This window comes from Calidris pugnax, unplaced genomic scaffold (assembly GCF_001431845.1).
Source record: "Calidris pugnax isolate Ruff unplaced genomic scaffold, ASM143184v1 scaffold24, whole genome shotgun sequence".
Classification (NCBI taxonomy): domain Eukaryota; kingdom Metazoa; phylum Chordata; class Aves; order Charadriiformes; family Scolopacidae; genus Calidris; species Calidris pugnax.
The window spans coordinates 37,663,321-37,690,446 of NW_015090922.1; the positions used below are offsets into that span (position 1 = coordinate 37,663,321).

The window sequence follows — 27,126 nt, forward strand, 5'->3', positions numbered from 1 at the left end:
CGTATATAGGAGGAGAAAAAAAAGGGACCATCCATCCACTTTCTGTCTTGTAATCTTTAAGTCCACACATGTAACTGCTTAGGGTCACCTTGCGTCTGGCTGGAGCACAAAGCTGGGGTGAGGGAGAAGCAGAGAGGCTCTCCCTCCCTCCTTTACAGTAGGTAGATCAGCATTTTTCTTCTCTGCTAGGGGCAGAGATGTGAGTGTGCTTTGGTTCCATGTAACGCCATGGAAGGAGGAAATAGCTTGTGTAGGTTCAGAATGTAACAGGGTGTTCACTCGAGTCTGTCCAAAAGGGAATGAAGCTGCCCATTTTCTTTTATCCATCACATGAGCAGCAGCTAAGCTGTATTCAGGTAATTTACTTGTTGGGCAGTAGGCTTATTCCAAAGTTTGGCTGCAGAGTCTTACTGGAAGTAGCAGGTGACTCATCTGAGAGCAGTTAATCAACACTGCTGATTTAATTTGATGTCTGGGATCAAATGCTGTTGTTTTGCTCATGCAAAATCTCTGCTAAACTTAGAAAAACCAACATAGGCTGAAGAAGGTGGAATACAAATAGTGAGTGGTGAGTAAGAAAGGAAAGTAGGAAAACAGATAAGAAAGCCATGCTGACTTCTTTGCACATTCTTACCAAAGGACTAAAGGATAGGCCCTATGTGTTTTGATTTTCTACGAGACGACACCTTGGTAAAGAGTTCAGATGGTGGGCCCAGAATGTAGTGTGCAGTTTTCTGGTATCTATACCTGAGTGACAATGCGAGGTACACGCTTGGCCCTAATTCCTTCATCTCACCATTCGTAGCCCGAGTTCAATGGCTGAAGTTAGTCAGCATTGCAGAACAGGGAAGACTAAAGAAAGAGGCGTTGCACTTGGTTGGAACACTTTCTCAAGTTTGGGTATTGTATTTAAAGCTGTACTAAATTTATAATACATCTTGGTCTAAATTCTGCATTATGATTCCAGTGACAAACACTAGCACTACATTTCAACTTTTATTTATCTGCATCTGTCAAGGCTGGAGTTCCATCGGATACATTACTTTTGATATGTTTTTCCTGTGAAAGAAACCATCATTTTTATACAGAAGTACATTCAATTTGGACATGTTCTGTTTTCACTCAAGGAACTGGTTCATGTTTGCTTAGAAAAAAAATTAAATATTTACACATTTGTGGCTGCAAAGCTAATTTGAAAGCAGCCTTAAATAACTCTGATCACGATAACAGATTGCTACCTTTTACCTCAAAATGACAACACTGCATTGCTATTTGCTATGTTGCTTTCTGCAGTTGAAAATACCCTATCTGTTCACATTTCTCTGGGGAATTCAAGCAGTGCTCAGCAGCAAAGGCACCCTGCATACCTTGGGCTGGCGTTCTTGATACATTATTCCATCATGGAAGTTAGCTGATTATGTCAGAAGAATTATGCTGTATAGTGTAAAACTAAACAGAGTAAAAGTAACAGGATAAAGATTAATGAAATGATCTTTCTTAGTTAAGGTTATAAGAAGAGGAAATTGCTGATATGCCTTATCAAATAATAGTTTAATAAAAGGGAGGTGTTCTAGAGAGACACCTGATGTAAAATAGCATATATGGTGCCATTACTATTTATTAGTTGGGGTACATCCAGCAGATAGCTTTAAAATTCAGAGATGTAAATTACCCATGATAAAAGGACAACAAAACTACTGATGCCTTAAAAAGAGAGAATTTGGGGTGCCTAAAGGCAGAACTTAAGTGGAAAGCACAAGCACTGGTTTGTTTTCTGTTCCTATGGAAGGTTTGTTCTGCCCATTTTCATGCTGATTTTATTGCTCTGGAGAGTATGGTTTAAAGGACTTCTGTAAGCCCAAGTGGCCTGACCTCACTGTCCCTTCAAATATACTTTGGGTTCCTGACTTCTACAAAACTACTAGTTTCTTTAACTACTGCAACAGTATTATTATGAGTGATTTCTCTTTGGAGTAAGTGCATTTCTGTTTTGCAACTTCACAAACTTTAGAAGTAAAAATATTAATGACCAGAGACTACTTGAAGAACTATACAAAATGAAAAAGTTACCACGTATAAGGTTAAGCTAGTCCAGGTCTAGCTCGTGTTTTTAGAGAAACTAGTGGGATTGGGAAGACTAATCTTTATTTATTTAGCTAGTATTATTCAGCTGTTAATATTCATGTTCAGCAATTAAATAGTTCTTCTGTTGAGTAATTACTTTTCTACATCAGTATCGCAGGCCACTGGTGCATGCATAGTAAGGTAAAAAAGCCAAGCTAATTAGATAAAATCATCAAGAGAGCTGGACTAATTTAAGAGCAAAAATCTCACTGATTCTGCCTCCAGATGTTTCCAGCTGGTGGTTTTACTGTTTTTTTAAAAAGTTGCTTAGTATTCCTACTGCTGCACTAACCTTCTACTGCCATTAAGAAACTGAAAATCATTTAGAGCTTGGACCTGATCTTTCAGTTTCTGTCTGTCCAGTTCACAAATAATCTTTAATTGCTTCTCAGGGTCAGATTCTGATGTTCCAGTAGGCTAAATCTGGTGAATCAGTGAAATTACTGTTAACCATTATGGCAAGAAAACTATGCTATTTTGACAGATGTTAAGATTAATATTCTAGCCATGTGTGGCTAACACCAGTTATTATTTACTCGGGTATTTTCTCTGTTATGTGCATCATTGCAGTATTTTGCAATTATGCCTGACATTGAAGACAATGTGATGATTAAAGCCTCTCGCCTTAGTGATTTTTTTTTGTGCTGCCGTGAAGATAAGGAGAAGAAATCAAACTGGGACGTTGTGAACTAGTTGGTAGGCTATTGGGTTGCCGTTCAGGAGGTGCTTGGTTCCCAAGTCTTGGCTGAAGTCTGTAGACACCAGGCCCTGCAGGGCAATGATTACATTTTAGGGTGAACCTGTGTATGTCACACAGTAGGGCCTTGAGCCCTCTAACCAATACTGTGACACAGAAACCTTCCTTATTCCAGCCCAAAGGCCACATAAAGACAGTTGCACATACATAATCTAAAGGCAGAATTTGGTTTTCAGATGAAAATCAATATTCGCTTAAGATCCTCTGGATAACAGGTGTTCTGACATGATTCTTTCACTGATCCACCCTTTGAAAGAGCGTATCTCAGTGGCACCAATCTTCACCCTGTCCTACTCCTAGGAATTTTTATTATCACCAGATCAAGAGACAAAATATTTTTAGGTTATAGGTCTAAAAGCCAAGAAGGATTTTTTAAATGCCTGAGTCCAGCTTCCAGTGCAAGAGAGCTACATGCAGGACTGACATAACTTAAATAATGGTGATTTAATAGATGTGGATTAAATGGAGGCTTTCTTAAATAAACACAACTCCCACTCCACAAAAACCACACATGAGATCAAGGTTTAATTGTGATTTTAAAATTTCACTGGTAGATGATGTAAAATGGCCATTCACCTAAAATGCTGACAAACACAGGTTGAATTTACCAAATAGACTCAGTTAGTTAGGAAATATTTTTTTCAGCGTTGTTCGGAGGAGGAAAAGCCCTCCTTTAAACAAGAAGGTTAGTGAACTCATTCAGGATTTGAAACTCCCTTCCTGTGGGATTGCGGTGGGGAGGCAGGTTCCTTTATGTGTCTGGCATAAAAGACACTGTATGAGCAGAAACTTATTTCTCCTGGTTTTAATTTGGGTGCAGAAAAAGTGCACGCCAGTGTCTTCTCTCATTTTTGATTGCGGCTCCATCTGATTAGACTGTCTTCAATAGAGTCAGTCATTGAAAAATCACTGTGTCTCCACTGCTGTGCTCACAAGTGACTCCTACATGCTGAGGCAGGCTCTGGAAGAAGTCAGAGATGGATGTGGTCCCCGTATGCGGCAATGAAACGGACAACTATACTGGCACTCTTTAATTTCTTTTATGAAACCAATGAAAAAATGATTTTCTGTCCCCTCGTTTTTCTGACAGCTGGAAGATTTAAGCCCGACAGCAGTGAAAACCAGTCAGGGCTGTGCTTGTCTATGAACAGAGGAGCACGATGATTTTGTTACACTGTACAAAGCAATAATAATGAAAAATAACTGCCATATTATCATGATCCATTCAGAAAAGAACAATACAGCTATGTTACTTTCAAAATCACTTAGACAGAGTCTAGTCAGTAATGCCATATTCTATCTCCCTTTTAATGGCACAAAAACAGGCATCCAAGAGAATGAAGTTTTACATGAACAATATTACCCTTTTTTTTTTTCAGACAAGTAAAGGATGAAAAAATGCTGCTGTCAAAGTTAGGAAGAGTTAACTTTTTATTACAATAAATGAACAGCATTCAGAATAATTGTTCTGAGAAAAACTAGAGCTAAAGTCATGATTTTTATGAAGAAGTGATTCCCTGCACTAGATATATTCATAGGCTCAGAGAACCTTGCATCATATCCTTCATGACCCTGAAGGAAAGGGGATGCATCAGCCATCAAAGCCATGCGTTTTGGTGTCTTATCTCTGACCTCTGAGAATTTATCTCCTTGTAAGAATAGGTAGACAGACTAAAGCACTTAGGCTCTTGTAATAATACCAGTATATGCAAAGCATAGAGGTACAGAGCAAACTTCAGCCAAATCACTGGCAATAAATGAATTCTAGAGCAAAGGTGTTGCGTGGAACCCTGGAGATCTGCAAGGAAGGCGTAAGTGATGTGCAGTCCCTCCACAGAAAGATGTGAAACAGTAAAAATTGAAAATTTGGTATTTCCGTATGGCTGCATTGGTTGTCTGTGAGAAACTTGGGAGGGTAAACGGTGGTCAAGAGCCTTTGGAGTCATTTGCTTAAATTGATCAGAACCTGGTCTTAACTCAGTCAGCAGAACGTGATAATTTTTGTTCCAAAGAAGAAACAGGTTAAAAATATGTGAAGGATTTTTGGGGAATTAGTGTCCATCCAAGTTCTTTAATGAGATAAGGTCTACAGATCTTTACTGAATTCAGTAAAAAAATGTAGGATGTACAATTTTATACTGAAAACAGGTTATAATTTTAGTGAAAAATAGCTAGATCCTTCTCTGAGTGGATTGTCTTGTGCTTAAATCTAAATGATGGAGATTGTGTTTAGTAGACTGACACAGGAAAGCAGCCTGCTGGGGAAAAGCCAACAATTACCATAAGGCTATAATCAGCCTACTTGGCAGTGTCCACTGAAACTATAAACTCCTTTCAAAAAGTCCAGGTACCTGTGGTGCTAAGTTTCCTGAATGCCAGAGTTACATTTGCCTTAGGTGAAAAGATGGTGCAAGAGACATGTGTAATCCAAATTGTTTTAAAAGGAAAAACCAAACAAACATAGACTCCAGCTTGAACTCAGCTGTTTCAGAATGAAAAAAATATGTGTTTGCAAGGATAACTTATAAATTTGAGACCTGATTCTGCAAGCCTTACCTCATGTAGGGAAAAAAAAAAAACCAAATAAATGTGTTTGTTTTGTTTTGTTTTGTTTTTTAATAATGCAAGTGTTTGCAAGGTTAGCATCCTGGAGATTTTATGTTACAGCTAAAACTCCTCCAGTATTTCAGAGCTTCAGATGGGGGAAGGAATGTGGAGTCACAAACCCCTCAGCTTGTTGTTCAGCTTACACTGTGGTCTCATCATTTTGACCTGTAACCATAAAAGCTGCAGTGATAACAGGCTGTTGGGTTTTTTTTTTTTCCTCATAGGTCACAAAAAGTACATTAAAAATAAAACAAATGATAAAAACAGATGCTTTGTCTCTTCCAATGGCAAGAAAACATTCAATTTCTTCCTTTCCAATTTTCTTTGGTGGTATTTTTTCCCCTCGATTCGCTTTGCTATGCTGTAGTATGGTGTACTTCAGATTTTTTCCTTTTTTTTTTCTCATCTCTTTGTTTGAAGAGGATACAGCTGAGAAACAGTCTGTAACAGACGGTTGGGCACTTGTGTGTGCCGTGAATGTGCTTTCAACTGAAAAGCTGAGTGTCTGCTCAGGATCCAGTAATAGTAAATGCAGGCAGAGTTCTGGCTCCCATATGCACCTTTCTGCATACCATAAATCCTGTGGGCCAAGGGGGAGCTGAAGGTGGAAATTTTTTGGTCTGATTTTTGCTGCCCAGGATGGGTGCAGAAGCTGTTTCACAGGCCCTTCCACTGGGGTTTTACAGAGAATGCAGCTGACTGGAACTGAGTTTGTGTTCCGCACAGATTTGACAGTTAAAGGTAATTTACTTCTGAATTGGATTTTTCACAACATAGTGTTTGTGGAAAGGTTTAAGATTAATGAAATTTCATAATTTGTTTTGATGGTTTAAAAATCATTAATTTTTTAATTGAAATAATTGATTGTCTTGGTTTTATTCATTGTTAGTAACCACTATTCTAACTAGTCTTTTGTAAGTAACTTTAATGTAATCAACTAATAGATTTAAATGAAATATTGTGCTTAACTTTGAAAGGCTCTTTAGAAAAATTACATTCTGTCAGAGTAGATGTTTTTTCCAGTGAGCTTTCTGATTACAAGAAAAGAGATTGTCCAGTAAGAAAGCAGTTCTTAAGGAAATCCAGCAGCTATAACTCTTAACTTCATGATACCTGGAGTTTATTAGACCCTCATCTCTCAGAGTCCTGCAAACAGTTAGCAGCCCCACCTTTCACTCGGAGTCACGTTTATACTGAGAACTGTGGAGAGAACCTGGAACAGCAATGCCTTACAGCATCAAAATCCTGAAGCACAGCAGAACCTGCATTTGTTTTTTTGGGTTATTTTGAAGTATCGTCCCTTTCCTAAAGCAGTCTTGAGATTTCTAGAAGAGTGGTGTTGACGGTCTGGCTGTGGAGTGTGTGGACACAGGAATAAAGAGATGTGATCAAACACCCCTGTGCCTACACACAGGTATCATGGCCTTTAGATTTTTCTGTGTGAAGGAATAGCTTTGAACTCTGTGAGATATTTGAGAGTTTAGAAGGAAATAAACTTAAAACCACTGTGGATGAACAGGGTCCTACCTTTCTTCCTTGTGAAAACCTGGACTAAGGTCTGTGAATTCTTTTGTTGAAAGGCTTATGATAAGGCCAGTTCATCTTTGTTGAGAGTTGAGAACATCCCCGTGAAAAATAAGAAACTTCTCAGTTCATCTAAGATTGTATATTTCTGTCATACTTTCGATGTGGGGGAGAGCAGGCTGAATTTCTTACTGCTTTTCAATTGCAGTGCTTTCTTAATACTGTGCTGGATTTAGCGTAATTGGTCGAAGTCATTACAGATTCAACTATAAACCATAAAAGAAAGAGGAGATTGGTGGAAATTAAGGTTTAAGATATCTGGAGCATCTTAGGCTATTAAGGTCTAGTCAGTTAAGACATTTAGCTCTGTCCTGGTAGTCTTACTTATGTTGTGCTACTCCTCAGCTTGAGTAAAAGCAGAATTGAACCCAAGAGATCTAGTGCTTAAGAGTATAATCATCTCTTTGTTAATGGGAAGTCTTGGCCAAGATTTTGGAGTTTATGTAAGATCATTATATAAGGTTATTAAATTGCATCCCACATGCCACTGTGAAGGTAGATCATCCTTACTGAAACATGAATGCTAAGATAAAGTAAGTCATTGCAGGATGTGCTCAGTAAAGCAAGTACCTAAAAAGATTTTAGCAAATCTGCAGTGTTACAGTCTATTCCCTTTCCTGTATATTTAATGATTTAAAATGGAATAGATCTAAAATCTGCTAACCTTTTCTGTTCAAAGGGGACAGTTGAACTAACAGACTCTTTTTAAAGCCATGAGTTTTATTCTTCTGCTCTCTTTTCCATAAAAGTCGAATTGAGTATATATTTGGCAGACAAGTTTTCAAATTTGCCTAAACTCTGCATTTTCCTTTTGGACCCCATGAAGAATTTGAAAGCAAAGCCTTGTAGAATCAAAAATCCACATGTCAATACATCTTCCATCATAGATTGCTATTTGCAGTGTGATCTTTGATGTAATTTTTATACTGATTCTTTCGTTTTTCAGAAAGTGTTCAAAAGTGGATTTGTAGTGGAAAAATTAACCTGCTAGAAACCCCCTGACAAAAGAGACGTTTTCTTAAGATACCTATAAATATACCCAGAAATGTTTTGTGAACATTTAAGATCCGAGTTTAGTCTTTGCCAAGTTGAACACAGAATCACTGAAAGAAGATCACTGAATGGTTGAGGTTGGAGGGGGCAGAGCTCTGGAGGTCACATTGTCCACACCCTCCACCCCCCCTGCTCAAGCAGGGACACCTAGAGCAGGCTGCCTAGGATCATGGCCAGATAAGTTTTGAATATTTCCAAGGATGGAGACTCCACAGCCTCTTTGGTCAATCTGTGCCAGTGCTCAGTTACCCACACAGCAAAAAAGTGTTTCCTCATGTTCAAAGGGAACTTGTGTCCATTGCCTCTGGTCCTCTCAATGGCTGCCACTGAAAAGAGCCTGGCTGTGTCTTCTTTGCACCCTCCATTCAGGTATTTATACACATTGGTAAGATCCCCCTGAGCCTTCTCTTCTCCAGGTGGAATAGTCACAGCTGTCTCAGCCTTTCCTCGTAGGAGAGGTGCTCCAGTCCCCTAACCATTTCAGTGGCCCTTTGCTGGATTCTCTCCAGTACGTTCAGGTCTCTTGCAATGAAGAGCCCAAAACTGGAGCCAGTACTCCAGGTATAGCCACCAGTGCCACAACCTGCACATTTACTACAATCATATTTAAAGAAAGACTCTGATTGAAGAGTATTTATGGGGTCTACTTAAAAAATGTGATGATATTTACACTTCAGGATGACTTCAGGGTGAAGGAGGGAAGTGTTCTCAAGGTCAATGCAGGCTAAAAGGTATGTGAAAGGAGACTGGTCCTTTTAATGGACAGCCTTGCTGAACTTGCTTTCCTCCTCTGTTCTTGTGTGACTGATTTAAACTACCTGGCTACAGATATTGCAGCTCAGCAGGCATCCAAAGGCAGATGGAAACTACCAGTGTGCACTGTACTTGAACTTCTGAAATAAAGGACAGGATCTAAAACTTAGACTAGCACTAAGCAAAAATTGTAACTTTGCAAGAGAGGAAAAACTAGTGATTTAAACCAATCTGATTTTCCTAAACACTCCTTTTACTCAGATATATTTTGTTCTTCTCAAAATCTGTAAGAAAATATGCTTTCTGCTGGAGTCTACTTTAAAGAGATTATATTACTTTTACATAATGATAGCTGCACCAGAAGCTACTACAAATTTTGAAAACTTTTAGTCCTTTCTAGGATACAGTTTTTCAGATTTTAGTTCTCAGATGTGAACTGTAATTTCTGTATAGGTAGGAATTCTGTGGCTTGCCAAAGTTTGCTTGCCAATGATTCCTAATGGAGTTACTCTAGCTTTGTTTTATTACTGTAGAGCTGGTTTCTGCTTTAGGCAAGATTCAACTCAAGGGTGTATTTCTCTTGTCAGGTCACCCACAAGATCACTACTCTGGCTGTCAGCTTCATTCCTTCCTTCAGAATAATATTACCATCCATATTCCATCTTGTACAATGGATACATCTAATTACTAGACAATCTGCAGTGTCCTTACTCCTGGCTACAGCTATTTTGCAAGCAATTCCTTCATGTATTTGACACAATTAAAAGTGGCAGTTGTCTAGTGTTCAAAGAAATAGAAATTGTATTCCTTGAAAGGGTAACTGGATGAATAAAAGCCTTCCAATCCACTAGTAAACAAGCTTAATGGTCTCAATTAATTCTGATAAATTGGCCTAGTCTCAGTTTCCATAGTGGCTCTTTTTATTATTTTTGATTTGCAGAGATGAAAATAGCAGGAACAGTAAAGAATTGAGCCTGATTAGGATCAGTCCTTTGATTTCATAGATTTAGTTGCAGTTTCCAAATGGGAAGAGATGCCTGGAATCATTCATACTAAATTCCCATTTTTCTTTTCATATGGTGTTGTGAAGTTCTTCAGTTTATGTATTTGTAAAGTGTAATTCCTACCATGATGTTTATGAACATCGTATTTTATGAAATTAGCCTGGACCAAACTTGTTTACGTTTATCAACATTACAATCAAATAAGATGTGACATCTTCCACCTAACATCTGTCCAACTAACAAAGAGGACTGAGAACCACCATGCCAGTCTGCGTATATTGCAGGCATCTGTTTGGATGTGTGTTATTTGCTGATTTCCAGATTTTCTGTTGGACAAGTCTCCCTGAGCTGAGAGGTACTTTCAACATGGATGTCAACAGGAACTGAAGATACCCATTGCTCCATAATGGGTGCTCAGCATCTGCCAGTATCAGGCCCTCAGTGAGCTGCTTCAGAAAAGCCAGAGGTGCCATCTAGACAAATATATGTGCTATGGAATTATTAAGGGTGACTAGACAAGGTTCGTGCCTCCTTTGCCTTTCTGCCTCACATAATGAATGTCTGACCCACTTTTCTACTGAGAGGATCTCCATCTTATGTTATCTACTAGGGGTCCAGACTCATTTCCATGATACATTCTCTCATCTTTTCTCTTAAAAGCACTAGACATTTATTCCTGGTTTAACTGACATTTTAAACCGATTTGGAATGATACATGGTTAAAAAATAAACCTTTATAAGATGGAAATTCTGCTGCTAGCAGATTTAAGTAGCCTAATTTTTTTCCCTTTTGGCTTGGAGCTACAGACCGCATTTATTCTTGCAGATAAAATGGGCTGGGAGAGTTCTCTGGCCCTGAGGCTGACTGGCACCACGTAGACCCAGTCTGTAAAGCCCATACCCAAATTGGGGTTTCTGCACCTGCAACAGGTCATTACCTGAGACTGTGCACTTTGGCACTGGCCAAAATTCTGCCAGGGAATTAATACTTGCTAACAATTGAACTGTCCAGCTCATTGCTTGAGCCCATATTAGACCCTGGCCTTGCTTAGTTTACTGGTATAGGCACAGCCGGTGCATGTAATTTGGATAAGATTTTTTTATTGTTGTTTTTGCATGTTAAATATTTAAGTTTTTATTATACTGCACGATGAATAAAGTTCAGAGGATTTGCAAAGCCTCCTTGGAACCTTTAAAATGACACCACCTATCAACGTGCCTTACTTCAGCTTATATTTTGATCTCAGACCCATTTTGACCTTTCACACACTTTTGCATTTCTGTGGTTTTCCACAGACTCCTGAGTTAATGCATCTTTGTGTAAATACATAATTGTCAAATCTGCGTGATATAAATTTGCAATAAGGAAATAAAAACCCAGCCCAAACTCTGTCGGGGAAGATGTAAAAGCTACCAACTCCTAACAGCTGAAAATCACAGCATAAACTGGACTCGGGCATCCTCAGCACTCTTGGCTTTTTTTTGGTTTTTTTGGTTCTTTTTTCTCTTTCCGACAGCAACAGTCAAGCTGTGCGCTGGTGACAGAAAATCTGTCATGACATTACGAATCTTCCCTCAGCCACTGTTGCGCAGCCATCAAGCTGAATAGCATTTTGGCACAGTCAGGTGGGAAATGGGCAGGAGTGGGGAGGGAGAGCCAAGATGCTGATGCTCTGAAGCAATGCATCTCTTAAACAGCCTCTGAGGAGACATCAAGCTGCTTTACCCCAGTGGAGGTGATTCTGCCGTTGCTTTCTCTCCCTCTAGTCTTCTCAAGAGCAGCTGTCCCTGAATACACCCTCCGTGCTGTGCCAGGGCAGAATCAAGATCATTTTCTAAAGTTAACTAGATTTAGTCTGCTATCTCCTTCTAAGGAGCTACTGTCAGCATCTTTCGTGCGGCTGAATTAGAATGAGCCTTGTGTAATCCCAAATCCCCTCTGAACATGTATTTATTCTTCAATTTAGGAGGATTGCAGTTCTGATTTTTTTTTTTTTTGCATTCCGATTTTCTTTACAGAATTGTTTGCTTGAAATAGGACTATCTTCTGCAGTTAGAGTGATGAGGGTTTCTTATCTTAGTAGTATTATACACATAGGAATCTATGCATTTGGTTTGTGAAGGTTCAGAAACATCTATTAAAAATTTGCTAATATATTATGTTTTTGTTTTACCTGTTCCCTAACCTGCTTGGGTTATCACAGATGGGTAAAAATTTGCTAATATATTATGTTTTTGTTTTACCTGTTCCCTAACCTGCTTGGGTTATCACAGATGGGTAAAAATTTGCTAATATATTATGTTTTTGTTTTACCTGTTCCCTAACCTGCTTGGGTTATCAGAGATGGGTAAAAATGTCAGTAAATACATGAGCCTCCATCTGTTCCTCAAAATGAAATGAACTTTCAAAGTTTAAAATATTAAGGGTAAAATCCTGACAATAGGAAAGTTTGGCCCAGAGAACCTTGGGCTTGTTTTGATGTTAATGGGGATTCTACCACTGGCTTGTGATCAAAGCTAACAGACCAGCTGCATAAGAAGCTACTGCTCCACTCTACACATTAGACTTCTATTTTATTATGTGGAGGAACAAGTTTACCTCATACCTTTGAAAATAGGTTTACGTGGAGTTAGACTCAGTTTACAGTGTTAAAGAATTTTTCAAACTAGGGTTCTTGGTTGAAAATTAATTTAAAATGATTGATATATGCTGAACATCTGTGTAGTGTCTTGCGTATCTTTGTGCTTCCACCATGATTTCAGGGTAGGCCAGCAGTGCCTTAGTGATTACCCCCCTGCAGACACTTGCCAAAATAAATGCATTGCGTAGTTTACAGCTTTCTCCTAGAGAACTGCATGGTTCTGATTTGCTTTGCATGTCTCACAAAGCAACCATGTGCACCAAAGCTGATTCTGTTGGGCAAATGACCTGTGGAAACCTGTTGCTGCTGTGGGAACTGGTGGCTTACAGTTCCTCCCCCTGCTCCAAGGCTGCCCAAGACCTTGTGCTTCCATGGAGCTTTGGAGATAGGTGGCAAGGGGCTGAGTAGAAGAAAGGAGGAAAATAAGAGGAGGTGGATGAGCTTGGAAATAGGGATTTCTGGGCTGCTTTTTGATGAGGGGAGATGAGATGTACTTGACTATTTTGGCTCCACAGTGACCAAGACAGGCTCTTATGAGATTTAATAGGTTAATTTTAAGCTTCCTTTCATTGGTATTACATTAAATTCTGCTTTTCTTTAATTTTTATTTCTATAGTCCCTTAGGTTTGCTGGTAACGTTTTGATTTCCTGCATTCGCATCATACTCTTTAGAAGTAGAGGAAGGAAAAATGATGGAGAAGTAGTTTGCTGCAGCTAGTGTACCTTGAGATCTCATCTATCATACCTTTGCACCTTGTAGCATCGTTTATGTAGAAGAAATGTGCTCCCCTCTTTCAAATGACAGCGTTTCACATCTGCTTCACAGGGAGGTGCAGCAAATGGTCAAAGTTGCCTTTCCTCACCACCACTGGAGCTCTGGGATAAGCCCTGTATGGAATCACACCTGAGGTGCATTTGTGTTCCAGCTCAAGGAGAGAGCAGGCTTCCAGGAATTATTAGGTTAACACTGACAATCTGGCCCAGTGTCACAGCAGGGCACAAGCCCAGAGGTTGGCAAGTCAGGCTGCGATGCCCTGGGAGAGTTGTGTAAACAAGCACACAGAGAGCCACCTGTCCCCAGCCTGCCCTCAGGACCTAAACATCCATAAAACTCCAGGAAAATCACTTGCCCTGTCTGAATTATAAAGTAGAGTGACCCTATGAAATATTGTACCTATTGGGAATACATGCTTCTTCCCTCCAATTTTTTTAACTTTAGAGATCATCCCTTTCTTTTGGTTTAAAGGGAAAATAAATGTTTTCCTTGGGTATTATTTAATAAGTACTGTTAACATAACTTACGAATGTATGAAAAAAATAGTTGACAAGCTGCTTATTTTTAGAGTGTCTTCTGCTTGTTTTTCCAAATGCTGAGAATTTAAATTTCTTATTTTAAGTAGCTCAGGCAACCTTGAAAGGTTCATTTCTGAGGACTAAGTATTTAAATCCTTACCCCACACTCACCCCATGGTGCATTCCAGTGACAACAGGAATGTCAGCCGGGCAGCTTTCTCTCATGCCCTCAGCACTGAGAATACGTGGCCTTAAAGACAAGGTGATTTAAGACTGATTTTCTAGAATATCACATTCGGAAGCATGTGTGACAGGTCATGTAAGGGATTTTATCCAGCTTTAAATTCTACCTGTCAGAAGAACTGGTGCTGCTTTCCTAAGAAAGCACCAGTGCTGTGGTGACCTGGGGCAAAGCAGATGATACTGTCCCGTAGATGCATAAAGCATGAGTTCCCATGCTAGCTAAACCTACTCTCTCTCAGAATAAATTATTCTCCAGAAAAGAGAGGGGATGTTTTCATCTTTGACCTCTGCAACAGCAAATGCTAAAAACGTAAGGATAGTCCTGTGATGGTTTAAAGTATAAAAGGCTCAGAATGGAACATATTTCCCATTAAATATTTTTAAAAAGATCACCTTCTATTTCAGTACAATAGAGTACAGGAGCCTGCATTTCTTTATTCTGCACTACAGTACAATAATTCCCGAAGCTCTATTCCATATTTACTTTTCTCAGGTGTGATGGTTTGAAAAGGTAAAATGCAGAGAGTTGAGTACATCTGTTTCAGATGTGTTGGCCTATGTGTTCAGGGAGGAAAAGAAGAATTAAAAAATTAGGTTTGTAAAAAAACTAAAATTGAAAGCCAAAACTATTTTTCAAAATGAGTGCTTTTGTTTTAAAGGTAAAGATTTTATTTTCTTGCTGAAAGCTTTAAAAAAGTTCTGCAGCCTGGGTGACTCTTTTTGTACCAGCCCACCTCTTGTCTAGTCCTAGTATAAAAATCCTGCTGTAGACAGGCATGAGAAGAAGAATATGGATTTTGTTTTCCATATATTTCAGACCATGAGGCTGTAATTTATTGCATTAAATTGTTTTTTGTTTCCATTCTTTCTTTGCTTCTCTCTCCTCCAAAGTTTCTACCATAGTTAAATAAGATAAAGCAGCCATGACTCCTGGGGATTATCTTATGCTAAGTCATGCAAAGCTTAGAGACAATTTTTCAATGGCAAACTAACACTGAATATGCCAGAAAAAAAAAAAAAAAAAAAAAAAAGCTCAGTTCAAAGTACTAGAGAGGTGGGAAAAGCAAAAAAAAATGTGGGGTTTTTTTTTGTTTAGACTACCATGCACACTATGTGTTTGCTAGGAAGAGGAAAAAGTTGAACCCCATAAATATAATATTTAAAATTGTCTTTAGAACTGTATCTGTCATCTCATATTCATGGCACAAGTTGCAGAAATATCTTCTCGTAGGCTCAAGTCAACTGCTAAACCCATGCAAGGAAAATGTTCCCTTTAATAAAGAAAAATATTTGTGTACCAAGGTCATCAGGAAGAAGTTTCAGAGCTAACTCACAGCATCATAGGCAAGTTATAAGAACTGGAGGAGAGAGGTTTCTTGCCAAGAGCAACTCTTGTTTACTGCCAAGCTGGCAAATACCCTATCTCCCCTGGCATCTCTTGGGTGTGGGAAACTAGTCATGGAAGGGTCACAAGAAATCAAATGGCAGGCATAGCTTTTGTACAGGGCACAGCTCGGAGCTGCTGGACATGTGGGTCCCTTTCCCTCTTCCACAAGAGTCTTCAGCAGTTGTTTTAATGGTTCCCTTTAAGGCAAAGGCCTTCCAGCTTGTGTGTAAGAATTGAGCTACAAAACCAAGTGAAGTTGCGTGATCATCTTCACTTATCCACAGGAAGCCTTTTCATGTCCCCCAGACTCCCATAATGCCAAGGTCTCTTGCAGGGCAGATGTTAGATGCCTTCTGAGCTTTCTATGTGTGGTAAAAGGAGAGGGATTATCAGGTATCGGTGTCCCACAGCTTTAAAATTCTCTAAGCACCTTATGAAAGAAAGAGAGGCGAAAAAGATATCACTCCTGCTCTGGGTGGGAGACAAAAGAAGAAGCACAATAAAATTGGCAGAATAGCCAACCTCCCTGTGCTAGTGTCTTGAGAGTTTTTTGGAAGAATGTGATTTACAAGTATTTGCAAGAAAATGACTGGCTTCATCTCTGCTCAGGAAGCTGGAGTAATGGATTGCTAAATAAGGTCGGGGAGGTGAAATAGCAGGCTTCTACCCTTACCTCGCCAGGCTGAGCTCAAAACTGTAGAGCCGTACCATTAAATACTAAATGTGCAGTTCTCTGGGATAGTGTAATTGAGGAAATTATAGACTGTCATGTTACTGCAAATTTTGCAACTCCCAGGCTACCCAAGTCATTGAAATTACACCTGGTAAGGAAGCCTTTTCTTCTGTCCTCTATGGGAATAGTGTTTTGTGGAGGTTTAAGGCACAGGGCGAGATTCAGTCCAGCACCTTCAGTACCTGACTGGTACTAATCTATTAGATGCTTCAGAGAGGAGGTCTTCCTGAAGTAGGTGCCCAAGGTCTGTGTCTGGTCAGTGGAGAGAGGAAGGTCCTATTAAAGATCTCCAGAGGGATCTGCTGCAGATCTGCCTCTGTGGAAAATGGACAAGCTTTTACTGTTGGGGACTTCAGAAGTACTTTATTTTCTCCACTGGGACGACTGCTTCCTTCACTGTTGATGCTCAGTCACCAGTTCATGGCTTAAGCTAGTTGGGCAACATGGTAACGATACCTGTTACAATAAAATGGCCAACTTAATGAGTCTGTTTATCTTTACCTTTTCAAATCTGAGCAAACCTTGGTAATCAGCCCTGCTTTGTCTTTGTAAACTTGACAATTATCATTGCCAATAGATGTACCAGGTCTGGCTGGGATGGAGTTAATTTTCTTTGTTGCAGCCCATATGGTGCTGTATTTTGGATTTGGGACCAAAACAGTGTTGATAACACATCAGTGTTTTAGCTGTTGCTGAACAGTGCTTGCACAGTGTCAAGGATTTCTCTGGTTTTTATACTGCCTTGTCAGTGAGCAGGATGGGGATGCACAAGAAGTTGGGAGGGGGCACAGTTGGAACAGCTCACCCCAACTGACCAAAGAGATATTCCACACTGTATGACATCATGGTCAGCAATAAAAACTGGGGAAGAAGGAGGAGAGGGAAAGGTTCAGAGTTGTACAGTCTCTTTCCAAGTAACTGCTCCACATGATGGAGCTCTGCTTTCCTGGAAATGACTAAACACCTGCCTTCCGATGGGAAGCAGTGAATGAATTCCGTATTTTGCTTTTCTTGTGCACACAGCTTTGCTTTATCTATTAAACTGTCCTTATCTCAACCCAGGAGTTTTCTCACTTTCACCTTTCCGATTCTCTTTCCCCATCCCACTGGGCAGGAGTGAGTGAGTGGCTGCGTGGGGCTGAGCTCCTTGTCAGGGTTAATGCACAGAAATGGAGAAGGGCTCCAAATATTTGTTACCTTTAAGAAGGAATTATTAGAGAAAAAAAAAGTTTCTTATAAGTCATATTGAATAATTTTTGAATCTAACATTTTGCTGTTAATGAGTCTCTATTAGGCAAGGTACTATTTCCCTAAACAAAGGTGTGAATATTTGCCTATGCTGTTATGCAAACACAAGACCTAATGCCTATTCTGATTTTAACATAGGGCAGAACAGAAGAGAACAAACACCACATGATTCACAAAAGATATTTTTAGAATTCTAATTATTTGTTTGGCTATATGAACTACTGAACTAACGCTTCAAACAGATACAGGTGAAAGCTTCTTACTAAACACCTGCCCCCCTTTCTTTGAATGGTGAGGAAGTGGAGGCACTAAGAGGTTAGTGATATAGGAGCTGTTCTCAGTCACACAGGCTGGTGGAAAAACAGAAGAAATGTCTCCTAATCTTGATATTGCCAGTTGAAGCACTGTTGTCATCATTAATGAACCCAGCAACATTTCCAGACAGGTATCACTTGAGAAACTCACGTTACTCAAATACAAAGACCTGTGGAACTCGGGAAAGCATGCAATTACATTAGGTCCAGAGAACCTGTTACAGTTATTGATTAGGCAGCTTTCCTATTACAGAGAAGTACCCATGAGAATTACCTACCTAGAATGCCACTAATGAGTGACTCGTAAAGGTGGTTACATATTTTTTTTAAATTATTTTTGTAGTTTTAGGGTACACAACTGAGGCAAGAACAGTAATCTGTACTCTACCTGGAAAGTTCAAATTTACAAAAAAAATTTGGTACCAGAACCAACTACTTCATTTCAACTGGGATTCTGAAGCATTTCATATTGCCTTTTTCAAAGTTTTGTCTCATCCCTCCTCTAATGGAGCTTCCAATACAGAATCACAGAAAACAGAGCTGGAAAAGACTTACTACATCATCTGTTCTACCTTTTTGATTTTAAAAGGTACAAGTGATGTCATTGTGCCCTTTGACCCATTCTTTGACTTAATCTGGGAAACTAACTTAAATTTACAGGATTCCTCCGTGCTCAGTCTAATCTACTTTACCAGAAGAAAAACACTCAACACTCCAAAGATAGGATATTAACAGCAAAAACAATTAGTAAAGCAGCTGAAGGGACATCCTACATTTTAAAGCAATATTTGCTCTAGTTTAGATTTAATATGCATAAATTCTTCAAATATATAATGGTATTGCATTCTAAGGTGTAGAGACACTCCAAGGGTCACAAATCTCATGAAAGCTTCAAAATAGAGTATAGCTGTCAAATAAGACTTCTTGAGCTACAGCATGCTTAAAAAATAAAATCAGTTGTCTTTAAGTTTTAGAAATTAGATTGGTATTTTTATGGCCATTCATGTTCCAATATGCAAGACAAAAGCCAACCTTAGCTGTACGTGCACTATGACAGGCTTTATTTCCATTCAGTAAAGAGATGTTGTAGTCATGGTGGATAATTCTATAAAAACATAATCTCAAAGATTGTTAAAAAGCAAGCAGAGTGCTAGGAATTAATAATAAAAAACAAAGAGCAAACACAAAACATAACACACCCATCTCTTAACCTCTGCAACAGATCTAGCCACATATCTCCGACAGGAGATAGTACAATAAGAAAGGTACATGGAGAGACACAAAGTAGGGCAATAGATAGAAGAGAGATAAGGATAAACCATGGTCTGGGTCAGTTACTCTATCACAGATGTTAAAATAGAATATGGAAGAAAAGACATCTGAAGGGGGATATGGGAGAGCTCTATAAAAACTTGATCAACCTGAACAATTATTCACTGTTCTTCACAATCATAAGAACAAGGAGGCATCAAATGAACTTAACATCTAGTAGGTTAAAACAAATAAAAGGGAGTAACGGTTCACAAAGTGCACAGGTCTGTTGTAGAATTTATTGCTATGGGAAACTCTGGATGCCAAAAGTTTAGATGAGTTCAGGAAGTCACTTCAGAAATGCTTTGACAAATTAATGGAAGCAAGTTCCATCAAGGGCTATAAAACACACAGAAATAACTTCTGGGCCAGAAAGTCTCTAAGTTGCAGATTGTCAGAAATCTGTGAGAAGTTTTGCTGTGGGCAGGTTAAGTAAGTGCATGTCCACTTGTTTTATCCTTTCCTTGTGGCATCCGCTACAGGTCACTTCCTGAAATAGGATACTGAGCTAAATGAACCTTTGGTCTGTAACAATACAGTTAATCTTACATTGTGCCCTTCTCACAAAGCAGAGGTAACAGTGGCAAAATATCCTCCTTTTTCTTCCCATTTCATACACTTGCAGCTCTTTGCTGCACGGATCGAACACACGGCAAAGTATCTTTGTAAAAGCACGGGCTCTCACTCATCTTTGCTCCAAATATCCTCTGCCTCCAGGTGAAATTGGAAATAACAGTCAAGGCAGGTCCACCCTGGTACTGCCTCCAGGATCTTGGAAAAAGCTGTCACATTTGGTGCCTGAGGCATTCATGCTGTTATGTATTTTTAAATATACGGGGGGCAAATAGTCTCAGATTTTAGATTGGGGCCAGATGGCTGATTCAAGTGAAATTAACACAGATACACAGAGGAATGGTCACTCCAAAAAGACTGAACTGTGTGTATAACAGGATGCACAGGCTCCAAACAGTACTGCATATCAATTACTTTATGTTTTAACACTAACTGTGTTCATGAAAATAAGGAAGACAGACCTAATGCACCTCAAGACACTGAGAATTTAAAGCTGTTTTTGAAAGTGGCGTTAATTCTTTCCAAGTGAACATTCCAAGTGTACTTTTTTTTAGGAAGAGGCAATCAGCCACAATTTTCGAGCCTTTCTTCCACTAAAATTATGCGACACCCGTTAAAAGATGATGTGGAATTTAAGGCTTATGTTTTCAGATTTACAGAATATATATTATTCAACAGCTAAGTAGTAAAACAGGTCACCATATATTCACATTTATGAGCATCTCCCTTTTTCCCTCCTGAATACAGAGAATTGCAGCACCAAATGTACAAGCAGAAAAAATGTTTTGAATGCAAAATATAAACTGTTCAGTATCAAGTCTCTCATTCACACATACTAGTTTTACAACTGAATTTTCCTCTTTTAGTTTTGGTTTTCAAGTAGGGTAAATATAGCTTGAATTTACTATTCTCTCCTCTTCCCCCTCACAAGATGTCCAGCCAAATCAGGGAATTGTTTTATCAAAATTTTTAAGTGAAATGTTAAATTGTGCCTCTTGGCAGCAATCCTCTCCCAGAAGCCTGCGCATTCCCAGTGCTCAGCACTTTCCATTCTCATCATTTACCTGTGGTGGATATGAAACCAAACATACTACAGGACATACCATGAACAGCTGCAGCAACAGCACCAACAAAAGCAACATGTGTTGTTGGGCCTTTGGTTTCCAGGTGCTTGAGACACAGCTGATGTTCCTTCATTTTGTGACTGCTGCCTCTTTCTCATTTCAGCTACTTCAGTGCCCAAGTGGCTATAAGAACACAGACATAAGAGATGTACAGAATTACTACAGACCGTCATAAAGCACATTCACATTTCTACAACAATCTCAGATTCTACTGGTTCTCGCAGCTCGTGGCAACGAAAGCATGTGGCCATGAACTGTGCTGGCCAACCAATAGTTCTATTGTCTTAAAAGCAGTTTCCAGAAGGCCGCGTTTTAGTGACACGCTTGAATCACGTCTATTCTTATCGCTTTGGCCAGATTAAATGGGCTGTTTATTACCCTTCTGAACGGCAAGCTCCACAGCTTGCGTAGCACTTGCTGGAGACTGAGTTGTCCCTTTACCATATGACTATCACAGCTCTTTCCATTGTGCTAAAAATACAGCGGGATGGTTATTCACTTTAAACATGAGCTGGAAACGTATCTTCTCTACTTTTTGACTTCAATGCTGGGCCAATGAAATTGCTACCAGTGATATCAGAGCCACTAATAGCTGTTTGTTAAGAGCCAAGGTTATTCTAAGTGTCGGAACGAGGAGGTTTGCTACTTGAGAGTTATTTTCTGTAAATAAAAGGAATAATAAATATGTATTTCCAAAATACTTTTCCAACTTGGAGACTCTTTTCTGGTTGCAGAAGATTTTCTTCTGCTCACTGCCAGTCTTTCCTAGGTTTTATTAGGCCAAGATATTTTTCTTTCCAGTGACTTGCAATATGCAGCTGGAAGTAATATTCCATGCATTACTTAGTTTTCAAAAGAAGTTAAAACAGTTATTGCTAAGTTATGTCATTTAGGAAGGTTTATATGGCAGGATCCTTCTAATGGTTCACATCTTCTTTGTACAACAACTGTACGTTTCCCAGAGTAATGGCTATTACAAGCCTAATTAGAATAAATTTAGTACTTTTGCCTTTGAAAAAGTACAAACTGATTGCTGCGGGGAGGAGCCCAGTTTAAAAGAGAAGCTGGTAGAAGGTGACCTGGTGTGAGCAGGGTGCACTGTGCTCCACATCCCCAGGGCATCCTCTGGCAGCCAGGAGCGCTGGGGAAAGGCAGGCTCAGGCTCTGGATGATTTGCCACCTGGATACCTCATGCACTGACAACCAAAAGATGTGCTTCTCCATCTACATGCACTCAAGCAACAGCTGTGAGAGTTTGCATTTCATGGTTGCTAAAACTCCTTAAGTTCTTTTTCTATTAGTGTCCTTATAGACAGTTTACACACAACAACATGTAGCAAGGATAATAAACTTCAGAACTCAAACTTGTGCGGCAAAACTGGAGTTTGGTGGCTTCTTGCATAGCTAACTATTCCATGTACTCTGTCACTGAATAGAATCAAATAATTTCTGAAGTGTTTGGTCAAAGTAAACAATGAAAAAACATTTAACAATCTGTGGTGAGGGCACCTGCTTGTGCTATTGATATTTCTTCTTGTGTTATAGTTACTGAACTCTTGAAGATTAAAATGACATATTGAAAACCCACCTTTTTAATGAAATATAAACATATGTTGTTAAGAAAGGATACTTTGACGTAATTGAAAACACACTCATATTTTTATCATAGATAGGAAGGGAAGGGAAAGTGTTGCAGAATAATGTGTAGCTCAGAGAGTGAGTGACAGCACGGAGTCACTTTCTCCAAATTACACTGCTGAACTTCTGCTGACTGTGCAGTTAGATTATTTCATAGATAGCTGTGTCGTGCTATGAATGGTACTTGCTTCAGCAAGTGCAATGGCTACTGTTAAAGAAATTAAAGGCAGATATTTTCACAGGGGATGTTTGTTTCTTGTAAGATAGGTAAAGATTCTAGAAACTTTTGTACAAAATCACAGAATTTATTAATTTCAGAAACTGGTGAAATTACCCGTACTTAGGTATTTAGAGGGCTGTAATCTTGTAATGAAAACATCCCATGCATTCCACCTGTGTACCTAAAGTTATGCATTTCAGACACAACTTTAGCTATATATAAAAAATGTACTATGGCTAGATCTGTTGCCCTATAAATACAAGGGGGCAAGATGAAGGTTATCCATTCAGATGTGCTGATGACAGTTGGTGACTTTGCTGTAGTTTCACAATAACTTTAACACAGCACGAGATGCTGTGCCACTGAAATAAATGTCCCTCCTTCTTCTCCTGCACAGCTCCCAGCCACTCATTCCCCCCCTGAGTTGTCCCTTTCTCTCTGCTGGCACCAGCATTTGTGCAGGTACTTGGTGAATTGGGTAAAAGAGTGGGCATGCTATAAAATTAATCCAGATGGGAAAGAAAAAAAAAATAATACTCGTTTTAATTTGGTTCAAGTCCCAGTCTCATTCACCTTGGGAAGATGTGAGCAGTAGGGCCAGAGCGGGGTGGGGAGAAAAGACCAGTGTAGCACAAACATCAGGCAGCCCAGGGGAGCGTGGGGACCACTTCAGTCTCTGCTCACATTGGTAGGAACCAATGGTGAAATGGATGGGAGTTGCTCAGCTGCAGAAAGGTAAAATCTGCGACTGTGATTCCCAACACACAGCACATGGCATCTCCAGGAGGCACACAAGCCAGTATTTAGGGTGGGACTGCTTGCTTCACTATTGTCTGACTCTCTTCTGGAATATGGGGAAAGGCATGGCTCACCCTGTTCCTGACCATGCATCATTTGGAGGAGGAAGAGGGCAGTCTTTGATTGCAGGTACAGTTACATGTATCTATTTAGGCTGTATTTGAGGAAAAAAACAAAACAAAAAAAAACAACCCCACATACTCCTCAAGCCCCTGCATACTTACACTGGGGATAGTCAGTTTGCATTCTGATCCTAATAGAATACATTTGGCTACTTGAGGCTAAAGTGTTAATTATGACGCTAAAAGAGTGCTGCAAGGGGCTATATTTTGAAATGCATAGATAACATGGATACTGTGTAGTGGGAATATCCTTAGCTTCCAGTTATAACGGGCAAAGATCTCACTGGCAGAGTTGTATTTAATCCATTTCAGATTCTGCCTTTTCCAGAGCTGATGTTGGTGCTCGCTCTGAACCTTGCTGTACCTGACAATGAGAACTGTTACTGAGCTCGGTGTGCCTGGCATGCTGATCAATAAAAGGGCAAGGCTGAAAATCCAAGCAATGAGACAGGGTTCTCAGTGAACACATGAACGGTGTTCACTCATCTGGCTTAGCCGCTGGCTGAAGTCAAAGTTATCATCAGCCCTTTCCTTTCGCAAGTGTTACATTCTCTTGCAAAGTTTCTAAGTGGAAGTCTGTAAGAAATATGAAAAATCCACCCTGTGATGCAAAACAATAATGTGTTTACTGAGGATGAAGTAGGATGGGTGGAAACTTTAGTTTCATGCTTATTTTGGTTGGATTTCATGTTTCATGCTGTATTTGCAAATACCAGATGTCATCTACGCAAACCCGTAATTGATTCCATTAGATTATTTAAGATGCAGAAGCAGGAATATCTTAATTCTTGGCTATATTTAGAGACTGACTGTAGACAGAGGGTTTATATTTGGTGCCTTAGTCCACGGCATGGAAAAGAAATCTAGAATCTTTAATTCAGCTGGTCTAATGAGATAAATTATTTTTCTGTAATTAAGTGTGAAAATTAGTACATAACTGTGAAGAAGTAGAATATTGTGAACTCATATTGAGCAGGCCTTCTAGGATAGTGGTACAAACTGCATGTACTTGTCTCCAAGATCTCTGTTTGCCTTTTAGCTTTTTCAACATTTTCATAGTGTCTGAGACCCTCTAACTTGGCAAAAATACCAGGTGGTGAAGGTGGGCCTTTGTCCAATAGAAATAACCTTTCTCCTTGGTACTCTATATGATCTCCCAGACCATTGCAACACAGGTATAAGCTGCTTCTGCCAGTTTTGCATCTGGTTCTTTGCCTCCATTCGGTGGCATGTTTTACTAACAGCGTTATGATTTCCATTTGCGCTGATAGGAAATAGGAACAGTATTCTATTTTGCTTGGCTGACTCATTCTCTTGGGGGTGGGTAGGTATTATGGCCCTCTGAGCAATCCCATAATCATGAAGGATTTCATTTTGCAGAACATCTGCTGTCCCTACTCTGCAGCTGAGGAAAGGAACCCAAGGGTACAGCAACTGTTTCTTACACAAGTAATGAGACAGGTAGTTCATATAAGCTGCAGAGCAAGAAAGTCTGTACCACCCTGTGTGTATCTTCAATCTTGCAGTGCTAGAGAAATATGAAAACTCAAAAGCCCTTAGAAATTTAGAGTAATACTTCCTGTCAGTTGTGGAACCGACAGCACAAAGATCTATTTCTATGTTTAGACAGTGTAATTACCACTTATTCCACTGGGTACTCAAGGGTAATTATTACAGATATCCCCCTGTGCACGGAGCAGTATCTTGGGAAGAGAGCTCAAAAAGGAATAACTGATGGAAGAATCATTTGGTTTATTACATTTATACTTGGGCAGCCCTATTAAATACTGTCTACAATCATTTCAAGTTCCATAGAGTGCCTCTAGAAGACGAAGAGAAGGTAACTTCTGAACAATGGCATCTCCCTGACTCTCCACCTCCTGCAGGACTTGTGCTAAGGTTTTAGGGTGTTTTCCCCAGAAATTCCCAAAGTGCCTGACATGGCACAAAACACAGGCTGCATCCTTTCAGTGGCTCTACTGATGTCTGTCCTCTGATGAAGCAAGAGCAATGTTGGTTTTGGTTTTTTTCTTTTTTTTTTTTCATGGCCTCAGAAGCCTATCATTACTGCCCCACAAATTATCTGAACTTCTGGCACTGTCCCATCCAGCCCCCTCTGCTCATTTTGGTGCTTCCCCCTGCACATGACCTTCCTGTAAGCATTTTTATTCCCATCTCAGGATCGAGAGGGCATTCACTGGGGAAGCTCATAGAATCGTTCAGGCCAGAAGGGACCTCCAAAGGTCATCTAGTCCGATGTCCCCACAGTCAGCAGGGACATCCCCAACTAGACCAGGTTGCCCAGGGCCTCGTCGAGCTTCACCTTGAATATCTCCAGGGATGGGGCCTCAACCACCCCTCTGGACAACCTGTTGCAGTGCTCCACCACCCTCATGTGCTAACAAGTCATAGAAACATCCTGAAACTTCATTAGAGATTGAAAAAAATTTATTGTATCTTCTGGAGCCATTCCCTAATGGCTGTTTTGAAAGAGAGATATCATATAAGGGTGCGGATAAACACACACCATCATTTTATACAGCAGGCAAGTGGCATTATGTCTTTCATTGCAGGCAGGACACATAATGGCTTAGCTTTCAGGACAGAATTGGAGCAGAATCAGCTAGAGCAATCTGTCTTTTTTCAAACTTCTGCAATAGGCAAGAAAGATCACCTTGCATCAGAAAGGAGCGGACAACAATTCAAGGATATAGAGAGTGATTTACTCTGCAGACAAGAAACTTAGCCCTTAAAATACTTTTTTTTGAGGGGAGGTGATCTACCAGCTCTTCTGCATTGCTTTGGTTCCTTTAACTTTGCCAATAAACAACCAAAACCTCAGCTGTGTAGCCTACATGAATTCAGACCTTCTATCAGTTTATACCAGCCCCCAATGTGACTCTGTTGATTTTTTTTTTAACATTTGTCACATTTTCACTGTCTTAACTGGGGTTCAGTTGGCACATGGATCCCTAACAAGAATTGCTTTTAAGTTTGGGGATGCTGAAAGCCTTCAAGGCCAAAGTATTAAGGTAAACAGTGCCCATTTAAGAGCTCATTCAGGAGCCATCGTAAAAATTAAATGTACACTGAAGAAGGCTTTGTATAGTGTGGACTCAAGACTTCCAACTATCATTTTAGATTTTACTCATATTTAGAAAATCTCAACATTTATAAGAACAGTGTGACATTAACATTTTCTTGATTTTTTTAAACTGGTTCATTGGGGACAATTTGAGTGATCTTTACAGGATTTTGAGTGGCTGCTTGGGTTTCAGTCAGTGGGAGAAGTGACAGATATACCCCTGAAATACTATTTTTTTCAGAGAAGTTAGGTGCCTTATTGAATTTTTAATATATAAGACATCTTTTTAACTCCAAACACTATGCAAAAACCCTCAGAGAATGCCATAATATGTTACTTCTAATGATCTGTGATATGCTGTTTTAAAACCATAGTTTTTTTTTAAGGACAGACCTACTGGCATACCAGAACAATGCAGCACCGCCTGGATGCACCTGCCAGTAAAATAATCTCACAGATGCATGTGCTGCTCTTGCAATGCAAAGGCAGCCCTAACACAGCACCGTTCTTCTA

The 27,126-nt window shown here is 39.6% G+C and overlaps 1 protein-coding gene across 2 annotated transcripts in view; it reads right to left on the bottom strand.

Annotated features, from left to right (window-relative positions):
• The window catches only part of RGS17 (regulator of G-protein signaling 17), a 31,538-nt gene extending 10,670 nt beyond the window's left edge, over window positions 1-20,868 (bottom strand). Inside the window, exon 1 of one of the 2 annotated variants that reach the window (XM_014951226.1) lies at window positions 20,730-20,868. In XM_014951226.1, the coding sequence (XP_014806712.1) occupies window positions 20,730-20,848 (119 nt within the window). In that variant the 5' untranslated portion in view covers window positions 20,849-20,868. The remainder of the gene's footprint in view (window positions 1-20,729) is intronic. The other variant, XM_014951227.1, reaches the window with a different exon arrangement.
• Window positions 20,869-27,126: the final 6,258 nt, after the last annotated feature.